This window comes from Heteronotia binoei, chromosome 21, assembly GCF_032191835.1.
Source record: "Heteronotia binoei isolate CCM8104 ecotype False Entrance Well chromosome 21, APGP_CSIRO_Hbin_v1, whole genome shotgun sequence".
In the NCBI taxonomy this organism is placed as follows: Eukaryota; Metazoa; Chordata; class Lepidosauria; order Squamata; family Gekkonidae; genus Heteronotia; species Heteronotia binoei.
Genome location: NC_083243.1, coordinates 16,591,760 through 16,609,236, shown reverse-complemented (window position 1 = coordinate 16,609,236; position 17,477 = coordinate 16,591,760). Strand labels below are relative to the sequence as shown.

At 47.6% G+C, this 17,477-nt stretch overlaps 1 protein-coding gene across 1 annotated transcript in view; it reads left to right on the top strand.

The window, feature by feature from the left end:
• LOC132589008 (homeobox protein SIX4-like) overlaps positions 1–17,255 on the top strand; it is a 52,985-nt gene extending 35,730 nt beyond the window's left edge. The window contains 7 exon segments of the mRNA XM_060261521.1: positions 1,476–1,518; positions 1,520–1,909; positions 1,911–1,956; positions 1,959–2,014; positions 2,017–2,131; positions 2,134–2,181; positions 16,433–17,255. Of these exon segments, the coding sequence (XP_060117504.1) occupies positions 1,476–1,518; positions 1,520–1,909; positions 1,911–1,956; positions 1,959–2,014; positions 2,017–2,131; positions 2,134–2,181; positions 16,433–17,229 (1,495 nt within the window). The 3' untranslated portion in view covers positions 17,230–17,255.
• Positions 17,256–17,477: the final 222 nt, after the last annotated feature.

Here is a 17,477-nt window from a genome sequence, read left to right as displayed (position 1 = left end):
CAGAAAAAAAAACAAGCAGGCGAAAGAGTTGGGGGAGGGGAAAAAAGCCATCAAAAGGGTTGAAACCGAAGGGAAGATTTATTATTCGGCCCTAGAAGTGGTCCTTTCTCCATCTGGTCAGTGTTAGCGTTATTATCCAGCAATAAAGTAAAAAGCGTCAACGCTTGTTTAGCCGGGGCAACAGGGAGACAAGTTTATTTGCGTAGCAACCGTTCCTCTTTCAGACTATCTCCAGCCTTTCCTGGGTGCAAAAGCTAGCCTGTGTTTTAAAGATAACAACAGCCTTTTATGCAGAGTGTCTGCGTGTGAGTGTGAGCAGGGCATGTAAAGACGAGAGTGGGATCGTGTCCATTAGCCCCACCCTTCAGGGGTGTCAAACTCATTTCTTATGAGGGCCGGATCTGTCATAAATGATACTTTGTCAGGCCAGGCTATGTAGGGCTGGGCCATGTGTGTACCTATTTGAGGTTAGGTAGCAGAGATATAAACGTTATAAAGGACACAGACAAACACAATTAAAGTTTTTTTAAAAAAAAACTTAAAATAAAACATGCTTAAAACATTAGCACTCGTTGGTCTTAAAGGTGCTTTCTTTATATCGCTCCTGTGCGATCCAGGGAACTGGGCAAAGGAATCTCTGGGTCTTTCCTTCCTTCCCCAGGGGACCAGGAGGGGGAGGAGCCTCATCCAATAGAAGGAAGAGAGGCTTGGCTCAGTAGCTCTGCTGTGTGATTGAGAGAGTGGGGCAAAGCAAGTTCTCCCTCCCCTGGCCTTTCCAAGGGAGGAGCCTCAGCCAATGGAGAAAATAGAGGTTTTGGTTGAGCAAGGATAGCAAAGCAAGCTGTGATGCAGAAGGAAGTGAGAGAGAGGGAGAAGGAAGCAGATCACAGCCAGTTGCTCGGGGGCCTGATAGGAGCCCTCCAGGGGCCTGATTCAGCCCCTGGGCCAACACCCCTGCTATATATATTCAGTCCCACATCAGCACAGAGTCTGCAAGCATGCAAACAACACAACTGTTTTCACTTAGTTTACATCTTCTCCTGCAGACCAGCACAACTGGCCTCTGAAACTCTGTCCATGGTGGTTTCATTCTATTTTTGAATACCTGCAAACTGGAGAGCCGGTTTGGTATAGTGGTTAAGTGCATGGACAATTAGCTGGGAGAATGGGGGTTGATTCCCCACACTTCCACTTGCACCTGCTGGAATGGCCTTGGGTCAGCCATAGCTCTCGCAGGAGTTGTCCTTGAAAGGGCAGATGCTGGGAGAGCCCTCTCAGCCCCACCTACCTCACAGGGTGTCTGCTGTGGGGGAAGAAGATAAAGGAGCTTGTAAGCAGCTCTGAGTCTCTGATTCAGAGAGAAGGGCGGGGTATAAATCTGTAGTTCTTCTTTTTCTTCTTCTCCTTCTAAAGCCCTTTGTAGCCAACGGAGACAACCACTCAAGCCCACTGTCCCTTTCTCTCTTGCCTTGCAGCGAGTCGGACGGGAACCCCAGCACCGAAGACGAATCCAGCAAGGGGGCAAGAGGATTTATCCCCGCACTCCCTCGCCAACGCGTCTGACGGCGTCACCGGCTTAAGCCTCCCCAACCAGATGGAGCAGGTGTACATGCAGCAGCTCGGAAGCACCAAAATCTCCTTAAGCTCTTCGGGAGTTTTGCTGAACGGGAACTTGGTGTCCACCAGCCCGTCCCCCGTTTTCCTGAACGGCACCTCTTTCATCCAGGGTCCCAACGGGCTCATTCTCAACGGACTCAACATGGGGGCTTCGCCCACTGTGTCTTTAAACCAGCCCAAAGCATCTCCAGGGGCTTTGAGCAATGGGGTCCCCGTGGCCGACATCTTGACGCCTTCTTCCGAAGACGTGAAAGACTTCAAGCTCCTCCAGACCCCCATGTCCGGATCCGTGGGCTTCCTCCACCGCCACCACAACCTACAGCCCCAGTCCGGTGCCTGCCTCTTCCCGGGCTTGATCCCGACCATGGAAGTGAAGAAGGAAGAAAGCGAAGAAGCCACGCTTCTCAAGATGGTAGCTCCGTGGTGACGTTTACGGCCCCGTCCAGATAAACCAGTTACGGCATCGTCCAGATTCCCAGTTCGGCAACCAGCGGCCAGTTGCTTAATGGAGGGATTGGTTCTCTTCTCTGCAGCTGCCCTCGGTTTCAGTGGCTTCTTCCCAAGGTAAAAGCTGGTTTGTTTAAACAAATTTTTATTTGCTGAAAACAGAGTTTAGACAAGATATTAATCTTGCATCTTTTTTGCAGCTGTGTCTGTGTAGGATTGGATCCAGCGCAGCCATGCTGCCGAAGGTCGTGCCTTCCCCCAGTGTAAGGAGGTTTTTTTACACTGAGGGTAGGCACCAACATTAGCTAAACTAGAGCTGTAACATTCCTGGAAACTTGTAAGTTGTTGGTTCTCCCGAGGAACTGGTTGGCCACTGTGTGAGATAGGATGCTGGACTTGATGGACCACTGGTCTGATCCAGCAGGGCTCTTCTGATGTTCTAATGAAGGCTTCAGCCTCTATGCCCTGTTGTTGGCCCTCCAGAGGAACTGGTTGGCCAATGTGTGAGACAGGATGCTGGACTTGATGGACCACTGGTCTGATCCAGCAGGACTCTTCTGATGTTCTAATGAAGGCCTTGGCCTCTATGCCCTGTTGTTAGCCCTCCAGAGGAACTGGTTGGCCACTGTGTGAGACAGCATGCTGGACTTGATGGACCACTGGTCTGATCCAGCAGGACTCTTCTGACGTTCTAATGCAGTGGTCCCCAACCTTTTTGGCACCGGGGACCGGTTTTGTGGAAGACAATTTTTCCTGGGGTGGGGGCATGGTTTTGGGATGATACAATTGTGCACTTTATTTTGGTGTGGTAGTTAAGTGTGTGGACTCTTGTCTAGGAGAACCAGGTTTGGTTTCTCACCCCTCCAGTTGCAGATGCTAGAATGGCTGTGGGTCAGCCATAGCTCTAGCAGAGTTGTCCTTGAAAGGGCAGCTTCTGGGGAGAGCTCTCTCAGCCCCACTCACTTCACAGGGTGTCTGTTGTGGGGGAGGAAGATAAAGGAGATTGTGAGCCACTCTGAGATTTTTTGAGTGGAGGGCAGGATATAATCCAATGTCTTATTATTATTATTACTACATTGTAATATATAATGAAATAATTATACAGCTCATGGCCCAGTTGCTAACAGGCCATGGGCTGGTACCGGTCTACGGACCAGGGGTTGGGGACCCCAGTTCTAATGAAGGCCTCAGCCTCTGTGCCCTGTTGTCAGCCCTCCAGAGGAACTGGTTGGCCCACTCTTTGAGACAGGATGCTGGACTAGATGGACCACTGGTCTGATACAGCAGGGCCCTTCTTGTGTTCTTATGCCGGGGGTGGGGGAGGTACATGCCTCACTTCTGTTTTTCCTAGGAGTAAAAAGGAAACTTCAGGAAATGTTGAAATAATTGAAACATACAAAGTACTTTCCAATCAAAACTAAATTTGTCTCACTTGATTTAACAATGTAAAATGTTTTGTTTATAATTTAGCATAGGAAATTGTGCTGTTTGGCATGTTTATGGATTTTAAAGTATAAATGTCTTAGTTTTCTGGAAGAAAAATGGCAAGTACACCTAGTAGTTGAGAGAGTTACAAACTATGGCACCCTAGGTTGCCTCAGCACACAGATTTTAATGTTGACTATCTGAGAGAAAGCAAAGTTAAAAACTGAAGGGTAGAAACCAAAGTCTGTAGTACACAAAGTATTGTCATTGATATATCTAACCTTTGACATGGCCAGATCCATGAAAAATCCCAAGACTGGAACTATGAACAGACATGATAGATCAGGGGTGTCAAACATGCGGCACAGGGGCCAAATCAGGCCCTTGGAGGGCTCCTATCAGGTCCCTGAGCAATTGGCTCTTGTCTGCTTCCTTCTCCCTCTCTCTTGCTTCCTTCTGCATCTCAGCTTGCTTTGCAAGGCTTGCTCAGTCACACAGGAGCTACAGAGCAAAACCTCGATTTTCTCCATTGGTGAGGCTCTTCCTCTTCCTGGTCCCCTGGGGAGGGAGAGAAAGAGCCAGAGCTTTCTTTGCCAGTTCCCTGGATGCTGTGGAAGAAATACAAGAAAGCACCTTTAAGACCAATGAGTGCTACTGTTTTAAGCATGTTTTATTTTAAGTTTTTTTTAAAAAAAAATCTTTGTGTTTATCTGTGTCCTGTATAAAGTTTTATCTCTGCTACCTAATCTATAATAGGTACACATACGGCCCAGCCTGCCATGGCTCAACCCAAGAAGGTCTCATTTATGTCAGACCCAGACCCCATAACAAATGAGTTTGACACCCCTGCCATAGGTGGGGTTGCCAATCCCCAGCTGGGGCCAGGGGATCCCCTGCTTTGGAGGCCCTCCCCTCGCTTCAAGGTCATCAGAAAGCATGGAAGGGGAAATGTCTGCTGGGCACTCCATTATTCCCCTATGGAGACCGATTCCCATAGTGTATAATGGAGAATTGATCTGTGGGTATCTGGGGCCCTGGGGGGGCTGTTTGTTGAGATAGATGCACCAAATTTTTAGCATAGCATCCAGTGCCTCCCCCCAAGGTAAGCTCCAGGTTTCAAAAAGATTGAACCAGTGGGTCCAATTTTATGAGCCTCAAACGAACATATATGAACATATGAAGCTGCCTTATACTGAATCAGACCTTTGGTCCATCAAAGTCAGTATTGTCTTCTCAGACTGGCAGCGGCTCTCAGGGTCCCAAGCTGAGGTTTTTCACACCTATTTGCCTGGACCCTTGTTTGGAGAAGGCGTCCCTATCCTTCATTATTTCCAGTGGAGGGAAGGCATTTGAAAGTTGTACAGTCCCTTTAAATGTGATGGCCGGAACTCCCTTTGAGGTTCAATTATGCTTGTCACAACCTTGCCACCAAAGTCTCCTGACTCCACCTCCAAAGTCCCCAGATATTTCTTGAGTTGGATTTGGTCATAGGGTTTTCAAGGTGACCTAGAAATTGAGGTAGTCATTCTAGAATTCCTTGGTGGTTTCCCATTCAGATACTAACCAGCACCAACTCCACTTAGCTTCTAAGATCTGACAAGTTCAGGCTAACCTGGGCCATACAGGTTAGGACAGTACAAACTGGAATAAGGCATCATGAACCTTAGTTATAGAGCAAATGGCTTGTTCTACAGCCATGGGATTTCAAAGGCAGGGAAATGGTGCATTTTGCGGTTGTACTAATGAATGCACAATCGAGCACGCCCTGAAAAAATCTTAACTTTCATTTTTCAAAGAAAATGCACTTGAAAATTTGTGTAATGCTCCAAATTTTCAGAGGCCTGAGTTTTGTCCTTCTTTGCGGTGAGCAAAAAGCACCGTCATGCAAAACAAGCACCTATATCCACATATTCATCATTTTGCATAATTCTGCTTAGGTGTTCCCTCTGCTCCTAAGACAGGTGCAGCTATTTATATGTGATGCACAAACAGGGCTCAGAAAAACAGAGCCAACGTCAGCCACGAGGCTTTCAGGGTGACCTTGGGCTGGTCAGTCTCACGTAACTAGACCTACCTCACAAGGTTGTTGTCAGGGGTCATTTCGTAGAAAAAAAGGTGCTGGAGCTCATTGGCACAACTCATTTGCATATGCCGCACACCCCAACATCACCGGAAAGTGTACTAAATTATATCAGTTCAGCATCTAATTATTTTCTCCTTTGTGCCCCAGGGGCATGATTTTCATCTGTCTACTTAATATGTTTTGTTGTTTTCCCATTTTTTTGTGGGGGGAAATATTAGAAAGTTTGTCAAATCTTAAGAGTTCAGCAAAATTCTCACAGGGGATTTGAACAAATGGAGCCCAGAAGCAATATTTTTTTCTGGGGGGTGGTGGTGTTGGTAAGAAAGAAAGATCGCAATAAAATTTAGAGGTTGTGGAGCTCTGCTCCTGTGAGCTCCTGACCAAAATGAAGCCTGGTATTGTAAAGATAAAGAAATGGTGGGGGGGAGAAAGAGATTTTGTATGCCATTCTGAGCTCCTTAAAAGGGCAGGATAAACATGTAATAATAATATAAATAATAAATATCTCTTTATTATGCTGCATTGTGGCATAGAGACTATACAGTCCAACACTCTGTCACACAGTGGCCAAAGAAACCAAGTGCCATCAGGAGGTCCACCAGTGGGGCTGGAAGCCCGCCCACTGTGCCCTGCCCCGACCCCCAGGCACCAAGAATACAGAGCATCACTGTCCCAGACAGAGAGTCCCAACGATAAGCTGTGGCTAGTAGCCGCTGATGGACCTCTGCTCCAGACTAGGATCTGGTTTATACAAGCAAGAAAAATGGGGAGGGTAAACCCCCAAAGCAGTAGATTAGGCTGAATTTGTAGATCACAGTTACCAGTTCTGAATGTTCATGTCAACAACTCCATGCAAGCAGAAAACTAGTAGGGCAGAGTGGAATGCTTCTGGCCCCTTCATTATGCTTTCTGCGGTGATAGTTTGTGACAGAGAGAAGAGACTATCATCCCACCTGCAGCCAATGAGAATCAGATATACTGACAAGTGGAAGAACCACACGGACTTCATGCTTTTTTGCTTCTGCCCGCTATTTTCTTTTTCACCTCCCTGAAAGCCTCTACAGCCTTTCCTGCATTTTCCTGCCCTCTTCTCTCCCTCTCATCCTTCAGCCAACCTAACTCTCCTCCTTACGCCCCACACCCCAGGTTCAGTATGTCTTTCTTCCCGTACCTTGGCATTCCCTCCCTTAGGAAAGTCTGGCCAAGTTGCACAGCACCAACCGCCAGACCAGGCTGAGTTCTGAGGTGAGGAACCTGAAAGGATTTCTGAGGTGCACCTCGGTTTCCCCTGTATCTTCCTCCTCCCTGTATCCGGTTTGGTGTAGTGGTTAAGTGTGTGGACTCTTATCTGGGAGAACCGGGTTTGATTCCCCACTCCTCCACTTGCACCTGCTGGAATGGCCTTGGGTTAGCCATAGCTCTGGCAGAGGTTGTCCTTGAAAGGGCAGCTGTTGTGAGAGCCCTCTCCAGCCCCACCCACCTCACAGGGTGACTGTTGTGGGGGAGGAAGGTAAAGGAGATTGTGAGCCGCTCTGAGACTCTTCGGAGTGGAGGGCGGGATATAAATCCAATATCTTCTTCTTCTTCTTCTTCTTCTTCTTCTTCTTCTTCTTCTTCTTCTTCTTCTTCTTCTTCTTCTTCTTCTTCTTCTTCTTCTTCTTCTTCTTCTTCTTCTTCTTCTTCTTCTTCTTCTTCTTCTTCTTCTTCTTCTTCTTCTTCTTCTTCTTCTTCATTTCTTTCCCCCTCCTTCTGGCAGCCCCCATATCCTCTTCTTTCCCCCTCCTTCTGGCAGCCCCCATATCTTCATTCTTCCCAGCTTCCTTCTCTCCTTTCCAGCCACCACACCAACTTAACTTGTGTTGTCCTATACCCCGCCTTTCAGCAGTCCAGCAGTTCAGCTACCTGGGGTGCATCATCTCCTCAGATGCCAAGATTGACAAGGAGATTGACAACAGGCTGGCAAAGGCAAACCGTGCATTTGGCCGACTGCACAAAAGAGTGTGGAGCAACAAGCATCTGAAAAAAGGCACAAAGATCAATGTTTACAAAGCGGTTGTGATGACAACCCTCATCTACGGCTCCGAATCGTGGGTTTTATACCGTCATCACCTGCAACTCCTCGAGCGCTTTCATCAGCGCTGCCTTCGCACCATCCTCAACATCCACTGGAGTGACTTTGTGACCAACACTGAAGTCCTCAAGCGGGCGGAGGTTACCAGTATCAAGGCACTGCTGCTGAAGACGCAGCTGCGCTGGGCAGGGCATATTTCTAGGATGGAAAACCACCGCCTTCCCAAGATTGCCCTGTATGGCGAACTCTCCACCGGCCATTGAAATAGAGGGGCACCAAAGAAGAGGTACAAGGACTCCTTGAAGAAATCCCTTGGCACCTGTCGCATCAACCATCACCAGTGGTCTGACCTAGCCTCAGATCGCAAAGCATGGAGACACACCATCCACCAGGCTGTCTCTTCCTTTGAAAACGCACGCATAGCTGGTCTTGAGGACAAAAGGAGATTGAGGAAGAATCGCACTGCTACAGCACCAATCCTAAATCAGACTTTTCCCTGCAGCCACTGTGGCCGGACCTGCCTGTCCCGCATTGGTCTTGTCAGCCACCAGCGAGCCTGCAGCAGACGTGGACTATTGCACCCTTCTTAAATCTTCGTTCGCGAAGCCAAGCCGAGAGAGAGAGAGACCCCGCCTTTCTCCACAATGGGGACTTGAAGCAGCTGACGTTATTCTACGCTCCTCCATTTTAGCCTCAGAACTGTCCCATGAGGTAGATTAGGTTGAAAATGTGTAACTGGCCCAAAGTCATCTAGTGAACTTCTATGGCTATTAAGGCCTTGTACAAGATCATAGGAGTTGGAAGGAACCTCCAGGCTCATTCTAGTCCAGCCCCCTGAGATAGCAATGAAGGCCTTGTAAGAAGAAGATGATACTGGATTTATATCCCACCCTACACTCTGAATCTCAGAATCTCAGAGCGGTCACAATCTCCTTTACCTTCCCCCCACAACAGACACCCTGTGAGGTAGGTGGGGCTGAGAGGGCTCTCCCAGAAGCTGCCCTTTCAAGGACAACTCCTACAAGAGCTATGGCTGACCCAAGGCCATTTCAGCAGCTGCAAGTGGAGGAGTGGGGAATCAAGAAGAAGAAGAAGGAGATATTGGATTTATATCCCGCCCTCCACTCCAAATTTCAGAGTCTCAGAGCGGCTCACAATCTCCTTTAGAGCCAGTTTGGTGTAGTGGTTAAGTGTGTTGACTCTTATCTGGGAGAACCGGGTTTGATTCCCCACTCCTCCACTTGCAGCTGCTGGAATGGCCTTGGGTCAGTCATAGTTCTGGCAGAGGTTGTCCTTAAAAGGGGAGCTGCTGTGAGAGCCCTCTCAGCCCCATTCACCTCACAGGGTGTCTGTTGTAGGGGGAGAAGATATAGGAGATTGTAAACCATTCTGAGTCTTTGATTCAGAGAGAATGGTGGGGTATAAATCTGTAATTCTTTATCTTCCTGCCCCATAACAGACACCCGGTGAGGTGGGTGGGGCTAAGAGGGCTCTCACAGCAGCTGCCCTTTCAAGGACAACTTCTGCCAGAGCTGTGGCTGACCCAAGGCCATTCCAGGAGCTGCAAGTGGAGGAGTGGGGAATCATACCCGGTTCTCCCAGATAAGAGTCCACACACTTAGCCATTACACCAAACTAGCTCTCAAATCTGGTTCTCCAGATAAGAGTCTGCGCACTTAACCACTACACCAAACTGGCTCTTGTGAGGAGGGGGGAAGGTAAGAGATAGCCAGTAGCTTAAATTGAGCCCAGTTAACTGATGGGCAGCCAGTATGACTGCAGAATAGGAGTAATACGCAGGAGACAAGATCGCTGCTGTTTTAAGTCTTGACCATCACCTTCAGTATTTGTCCACTGCCAGTTGGATGATAAGGCTATGTTCTGTGCCATCGGTTGATTCTTGAATGGAAAGTGTGAGATGATGTGGCCCAGAGTAAATCATGCCTGAATAGCCATGACTGTGGTGTATCTCCCATTAAAGTAGACAGCAGATGAAAGTAGATTAGAAAGTTTAGTATGAGCAGGGTTCAGAGATGACTCTCCTTCCAAACGATAGACCAGGATTTTAGTTTTTAAACGAGCAGTAAAGCAGAATAAATCCATGTGCTGTGAGTGTGTAAATTTTGCACAGTAGGGTTTTTTTAATATATTAAAACGTTCACTGCGTAAGCGATTTAAAATGCAAACGGTAGCCAAAGTACCTCTGTGAGTGGAGTGAAACGTTGACATGCGGGTTCCAACATTCTCCGTGAATCCAATTTAAGCACATGGACTAATTTAGCTTCCAGGGGTGTTTTCTGTTACCTTGAGAGAGAACCTTATATGTACTTGTCAACTTTGCCATGTGGGTGATAGCTCCACATTTTTTTGTCCTGCCCAAAGGCAGTGGAATGCAAATTCTGTCCCCACAAAAACTCATCTGCTTATGACTCACTTGAAAGGAAGTTGTTTTGGCCTTTTGGCGGGGAGTCCTTTGCATAACATTTAAAAAGCAAAGGAAGGGGTGGATGGTTTAAATTACACTAAGTGCATTCTCATCACGGCTTTGGGGGGGGGGGGGTGAAAGGGAGGGGCCGTGGCTCAGTGGCAGAGCATCTGCCTGGTGTGCAGAAGGTCCTAGGTTCCATCCCCGACATCGCCAGTTAAAAAAGGGTTCTGGTAGGAAGTGATGTGAAAGACTTGGGCCTGAAACCCTGAAGAACTGCTGCCAGTATGAATAGACCAGGGGTGGCCAAAACTGTGGCTCAGGAGCCACACATGGCTCTCTCACACATATAGTGTGGCTCTCAAAGCCCGCAACACCCCCATTGGCCAGCTTGGAGCAGGCATTTGTCTCCAATATATATAAATCCAATATACTCATCATCTTTAAATCTTTGCCAAGCCGGCCAGCGACTTTGAGAATGCATTTAAAGTTACAAGTTGCTCTCTTTCCACCTCTCTCCCTCCCCACCATATATCTTCCTTCCTTCCGGCTCTCAATCATCTGACATTCGTGTCTTTCCGCTCTCAAACATCTGATGTTTATTTTGTGTGGCTCTTTTGGACACCCCTGGAGTAGACAATACTGACTTTGATGGTCCAAGGACTGATTCAGTATAAGGCAGCTTCATGTGTTTGTGCAATGAATCCACCTATGCACAAACTCTCATCTTTAGTGACCTTCTCAAGCCAGCGTTTGCTGGTCCCGGACACTTCCTCGTCTGCTGTCCCTCTCTTGTCTTAAGCTCTCCTGTTTCCCTCAGTCGATTGCCTTTTGAATCCTGGTTTTCCTTGTGTAGATGACGTTTCTACTCTTTCTTGCCCTGCCTTGCTCTAAAATGTCCTACATGGTCAGTGGCAGGATCGTCGCCTTGGGGTTCACAGCATATGGCAGCCAGTGACGATGCTTGGGGCCCTGGAAAGCTGCTGCCAGTCTGAGTAGACAATACTGACTTTGATGGACTGAGAGTCTGAATCAGTATAAGGCAGTTTCGTATGCTTCTGCCTGGCCCTACCCTCTGTGACCCTGGAGCAGCTCAGCCAATCTCTGCTAAGAACCTTCGTCGTCCCTTTCGCATTCGTACGTGAGATAGTAGTCACGCATAACTTGGGAAGATATTTGCTCCACTTCCTGAACGGGAAAGCCCAATATAAAAGTTGGGGCAGCTTATCCATAAGTGACAGGCTATGAATTTTAAGCATTTATTTTTTTCATTCCTTTATTTGTTATTTGTAGTCCCCTTCTCACTTGGACTCAACGCAGATTAGAAGATATAAGAAGAAGATATTAGATTTATATCCCGCCCTCCACTCCGAAGAGTCTCAGAGCGGCTCACAATCTCCTTTATCTTCCTCCCCCACAACAGACACCCTGTGAGGTGGGTGGGGGCTGGAGAGGGCTCTCCAGCAGCTGCCCTTTCAAGGACAACCTCTGCCAGAGCTATGGCAGACCCAAGGCCATTCCAGCAGCTGCAAGTGGAGGAGTGGGGAATCAAACCCGGTTCTCCCAGATAAGAGTCCGCACACTTAACCACTACACCAAACTGACTCTTACACAGAGTGAGTCAATGCAGTTGACAGGATGGGACATTCAGTGGAAAATGCAATAGGAATTGGGGTTGCAAAACTAACCCAGAAGCCTAAAACCAGAACGGGAGCAAAGCCTAAGTCTTAACATGACACATTAAATGATGCAAAATTCCATTGTTCAGCAAGCTGTATACAGCAGTCTAGACTATGGGCCTTAATCGGTTTTCTGAGTAACTTTGTGAATCATCTAGAACGGGTCCCCAACCCCCGGTTCATGGACCAGTAACGGTCCGTGACCTGTTAGCAACCGGGCCGTGGGTTATATAATTATTTCATTATATATTACAATGTAATAATAATAATAATAATATGACATTGGATTTATATCCTGCCCTTCACTCCAAATCTCACAGTGGCCCACAATCTCCTTTCCCTTCCTCCCCAAAACGGACAGCCTGTGAGGCCGATGGGGCTGAGAGAGCTGTCCCAGAAGCTGCCCTTTCAAGGACAACTGCTGCGAGAGCTATGACTGTCCCAAGACCATTCCAGCAGCTGCAAGTGGAGGAGTGGGAAATGAAACCCAGTTCTTCCAGATAAGAGTCCGCACACTTAAACACCACACAAAAGTAAAGTGCACTATTGCATCATCCCAAAACCATTACCCCCCTCACACACACACACACACACACACACGGTCTGTGGAAAAATTGTATTCCACAAAACCAGTCCCTAGTGCCAAAAAGGTTGGGGACCACTGATCTAAAACAGTCCAAATTTATCGCTTGCTTGGAAAAAACAAACCCTCTTAAGTGATTCTATTTTGCATAGTTTGGAATTCAGTGCCACAAGAATGGAATTCACCACCACAAGATGGTGATGGCTAAAAAGCATAGTCATCTTCAAGAGAGGACTGGATGGAGCAGAGGTCCATCAGTGACTATTAGCCACAAGGTATAGAGGGAACTCTCTGTTTGGGGCAGTGATGCTCTGTATTCTTGGTGCTTGGGAGGGGCAACGGTGGGAAGGCCTCTGGAGTTCTGGCCCCACTGGTGGACCTTCTGTGGCACCTGAGTTTCAGCCACTGTGTGACATAGTGTTGGCCTAGATGGGCCATTGGCCTGATCCATCATGGCTTCTCTGATGTTCTTATGTCTGGGGCCGCTATGCTCTGTTGTCTTGGTGCTTGAGTGACAACAGTGGGAGGGCTTCTGACCCTGCTGGTAGACCTCTTGATGGCACCTAGGTTTCAGCCACTGTGTAACACAGAGAGTTTAGTTTAGTTTATTTGATTTATATCCTGCCCTCCCCGCTGAAGCAGGCTCAGGGTGGCTCACAATACATAATAGAAGAACAATAAAAACATTTAAGTTAAACATTAGATTAAAACAATTTAAAACAATTTGGTGCTAATTGCCATATAGTTTAAAGATCTTAAACGTCCATTTGGATCTGATATCTTGGCGGTTGTCATGATCCTGGGCCTAGTGAGGCCTGCAGGCCCCAGGGAAGCCTGCTTAGGAGTTACTGGGAAAAGCCTACATCTCCCAGGATCCCCTCTGATTGGGTAGTGAGGGTTTTGGAGGGAAACAGGCACAGAGAGGGGTGGGGCCTGGGAAGAGAATATAAAGGCCAAGCCCAGGAAGTGGGGGTTCTTTCCCTGGAAGGCTTAGCTGGAAGCAGGCTGTAGCCTGGAGAGCTGGAAGCAAGGGAAAGGCCCTTACCCAAGGGGGTAAGTGCTGGTAAGAGTAGGGACTGTAAGATAGACACGTTAGGGCATTTATTTTCCCTTCACCCTTTTACTGTTTCATGCACCTTGTTAATTTATATTGCACTGGAATAAACCTTTCTGTTGTTGTTTACTCTGCCTGTTCCTCTCGCCCATTATTTGGCCTAGCTAAGGGAGGCCTGAAAGGCTTGGGAGGGTACTCTAGGCCTTCTCAAGGGGAACCCTTAACCCAGAGTGGTGGCAAAAATTTGGTAAGACCCCTCTGAGTCGTGACAGCGGTGGTCATCATTTTAGTTAAAAGCCAGCTGGAATAGCATTGTCTTGCAGACCTTGGGGAACTGGGCAAGGTTCTGCAAGGCTTTGACCGTCTCAGGCAGCTGGTCCCGCCAATGAGGCATAGCGATCGAGAAGGCTCTGTCTTGAGTTATTTTCAGTCTTGCCTCCCTCAGCCCGGGGATCAATAGTAAGTTTTGTGTTCCTGATCTGTGTATCCTCTGGGGGACATGTGGGGAGAGACGGTCCGTAAGGTAGGCAGGTCCTTGGCCATATAGGGCTTTAAAGGTAATAGCCAGCACCTTGTAGCAAATCCAGTATACCACTGGCAGCCAGTACAGCATCCACAGCCCAGGATGTATGTGCTCCCCCATGGAGAACCCCAAGTTGGACTGGATGGGACATCAGCCTGATGGCTTCTCACATGTTCTTATGCTTGCATAGTTTGCAGAAAGACGCAAGAATGGAAGCCCCTAGGAGAAGGCATATGTGTGTGGGCAGTTGTCGATTTTGCCCATTGCCACAAATGGCTTTGTGTGTTATAGCTAAAATCTTAAATTGAGCCTGGTACCTGATGGGCGGCTGGTGAAATGCAGGATGGGAAGTAATGAGTGTGCTGTTTCTAAAAGGTGAAGGTAGTCCCCTGTGCAAGCACCAGTCGTTTTCGACTCTGGGGTGACGTTGCTTCTGCAACGTTTTCACGGCAGACTTTTTACAGGGTGGTTTGCCATTGTCTTCCCCAGTCATCTACACTTTCCTCCCAGCAAGCTGGGGACTCATTTGACCGACCTTGGAAGGATGGAAGGCTGCGTCAACCTCGAGCCAGCTACCTGAAACCAGCTTCTGCCAGGATCGAACTCAGGTCGTGAGCAGAGCTTAGGACTGCAGTACTGCAGCTTTCCCACTCTGCGCCACGGGGCTTTTGTGCTGTTTCTAGCTCCCAATAATAGCCAAGTGGCAGCACTGTGCACCAAATGTAATTTCCAACTTGATTTTTTAAAATATTTTTAATTTTGAAATATACAAATAAATATGAATATGCATCTAAAATCTTATGGAAACAAGCTAATACAAGCACAAATATTACATATAATAAAATATCATAGGAGGACATAAAACTATATAGATGTATCAAAACACGCGGACTAATGATAAAATATATATTTTCCATTGAGAGAGGTCAGGATTTATGTAGAATTAAAATTATGGCAATCGTTTCTGTATCAAAATACAGCCAATCAAGAGAAAACATATATTACTATAAAAGAAGAAAATAATGCTAAGGCATTGGTATGAGTGTTTAACTAACTAAATATAGCATATACAGATTATTCCAAAATTACTGTTAGGTGTGGATCATGTCTAGCACAGCTAAAAGAAAAAAGAAGGTACAGAAAAAAGTAAGAGGAAAGAGAAAGAAAAAAATACATAAGTCAAGAAGATCAAGAAATTTCGGTTTGTGGGGTTGAATGTCGTTTGCTGTAATAAACTCAATAAAAGAAAACCATGGGCTTTTTTTTTTTTTTTTGAGCCGGAATGCCGTTCCGGCTGGCTTGGTGGTAGGGGTGTGGCCCAGTTTGCAAATGAATTCCTGCAGAGCTTTTTTGAGCCCTATGTGAAACAGTGGTGACATCATGGGGGTGTGGCCTAAGATGCAAATGAGTTCCTGCTGGGCTTTTTCTACCAAAAAAACCTTGGAGACTAGTGTGTGCGTTACGTGCCATCAACCTGCTTCTGGCTTACAGCAATCCTCCAAGAATGTCGTATCGTTCACAACCTTGCTCAGGTCTTGCAAGCTGAGGGCCGCAGCTTCCTTGACGGAGTCCATCCATCTCCTGTTGGGTCTTCCCAGGGGTCATTTTGTAGGGAAAAAAGTGCCGAACCTCATTTGCATAACTCATTTGCATATGCCACACACTCCTGACCTCACTGGAAGGTGTGCTAAATTCTGCCAGCTCAGCATTTACCTTAAAATGCTCCTTGAATTAGAATTGTCATCAAAAAACCTTATTCTCATTATACTTTTTAAATTTCTTTCTCCGAGGGCTTTTTTTGTAGCAGGAACTCCTTTGCATATTAGGCCACACAGCCCCGATGTAGCCTTTCTTCCTTGAGCTTACAAGGAAGAGCCCTATAAGAAGAGCCCTGTTAAGTTCTTGGAGGATTGGCTATTATCAGGGATGTGTGGCCTAGCAGGGGTGGAATTCTAGCAGGAGCTCCTTTGCATATTAGGCCACACACCCCTGATGTAGCCAATCCTCCAAGAGCTTACAAGGCTCTTTTTTTGTAAGCTCTTGGAGGATTGACTACATCAGGGGTGTGTGGCCTAATATGCAAAGGAGCTCCTGCTAGAATTCCACTCCTGTGGCCTAGTATGCAAAGGAGCTCCTGCTACAAAAAAGCCCTGTGGCCACAGTGGCATGATGAAGATTTCCATCTGTCTGCTTGATATGTTTTGGTTATTTTGCCATTTTTTTGTGGTGTGGGGGGGAAATATTAGAAAGCTTGTCTGATCTTGGAGTTCAGCAAAATTCTCACAGGGGGTTTGAACAATGGAGCCCAGAAGCAGGTTTCTGAGGGGGGAAAGGTGTAAGACAAAGATGTTAAGGTTCAGGAGCCCAGCTCCTGCCCAAAATGAGGCCTGGATCTTCCTCTTTTTCCTGCCACATTCGCCTTTTCTCATCATGATTGTCTTTCGCAGGGAGTCTTCTCTTGGTGTCGTTTGGCCACTGCACAGCTCAAACTCTTTCCCTCCCACCCCCTCTGTCTTTCACTGCAGGCAACATTTCAATAAGCCAGAGTTCATCAGACGGGGGCACGTTCACCAGCGACTCCACAGCCGCACAACAAGGGAAAGTGTTTTTCAGCTCTCTCCCTCCCAGCGCCGTGGTGTACACCGTCCCCAACTCAAACCAGGCGATCGGACCAGTCAAACAAGAAGGTCTCCAAACCGGCCTTGTGTTTTCCCAAGTCATGCCCCTCGGCCAGAATACCCAACTGCACGAAAACTTGCCTTCGGACAACCTGCCCAGTGGGGGCCTCTCTTCCGGAGCCTCCTCGTTAGTCAATGTCACCCTCTCGCCCAGTTTTTCCCTAGCACCACCCGCTCTCTTAAACGCCGAAGAGCTCGGCTCCGGGGTGCCCGGGAGCCCACCCCTGCCGTCCCCCGTGACAAGTGGGGCAACCGTCGTTTCCGTCAGCAGTGCCAACTATGCGACGCTTCAGAACTGCTCCCTCGTCGCCAGTCATGACCTGATGTCCATTTCCACGACGCAGCCGGGTCTGGAAGGGGTCAGCCCCGCCCCTAGCAACCACCCCGGACACCTGTCGGTGCAAGTACACCCCGGCTTTGGCAGAGAGCAACGGCTCCTCCTGCAGTCGGTGCCCCACATAAAGGACAGCTTCCTACCCGAGGCGGACAGCAAACCAGGCAGCAGCTTAATGATGTTGGATTCGAAAACCAAATATGTTATGAGCAATATGGTGGATGCGATCTGCGAAGAACTGGAAACGGACAAGAAGGAGCTTGCCAAACTCCAGACGGTACAGCTAGATGAAGATATGCAAGACTTGTAAATGTGTGTGGTTTGGGGTTTTTTTCCCCTCCCTTCCTTTCTTATTTACATTTCAGTAGACCTCCTCGTCGCGAGGGCCCTAGAAGCACAGAGTGTGATTCCCTCATCTAGTCAAAAATATGTATATGGGACAACCCAGGAAAAAAGCACACTATTTAAGTATCCACATTTTGAAATAAGTGGAGATCTCCATTAGCCAAATGAGGTTGCTGGTCATTGTTGTGCATGCAATATAGCCTTCAAGTAATA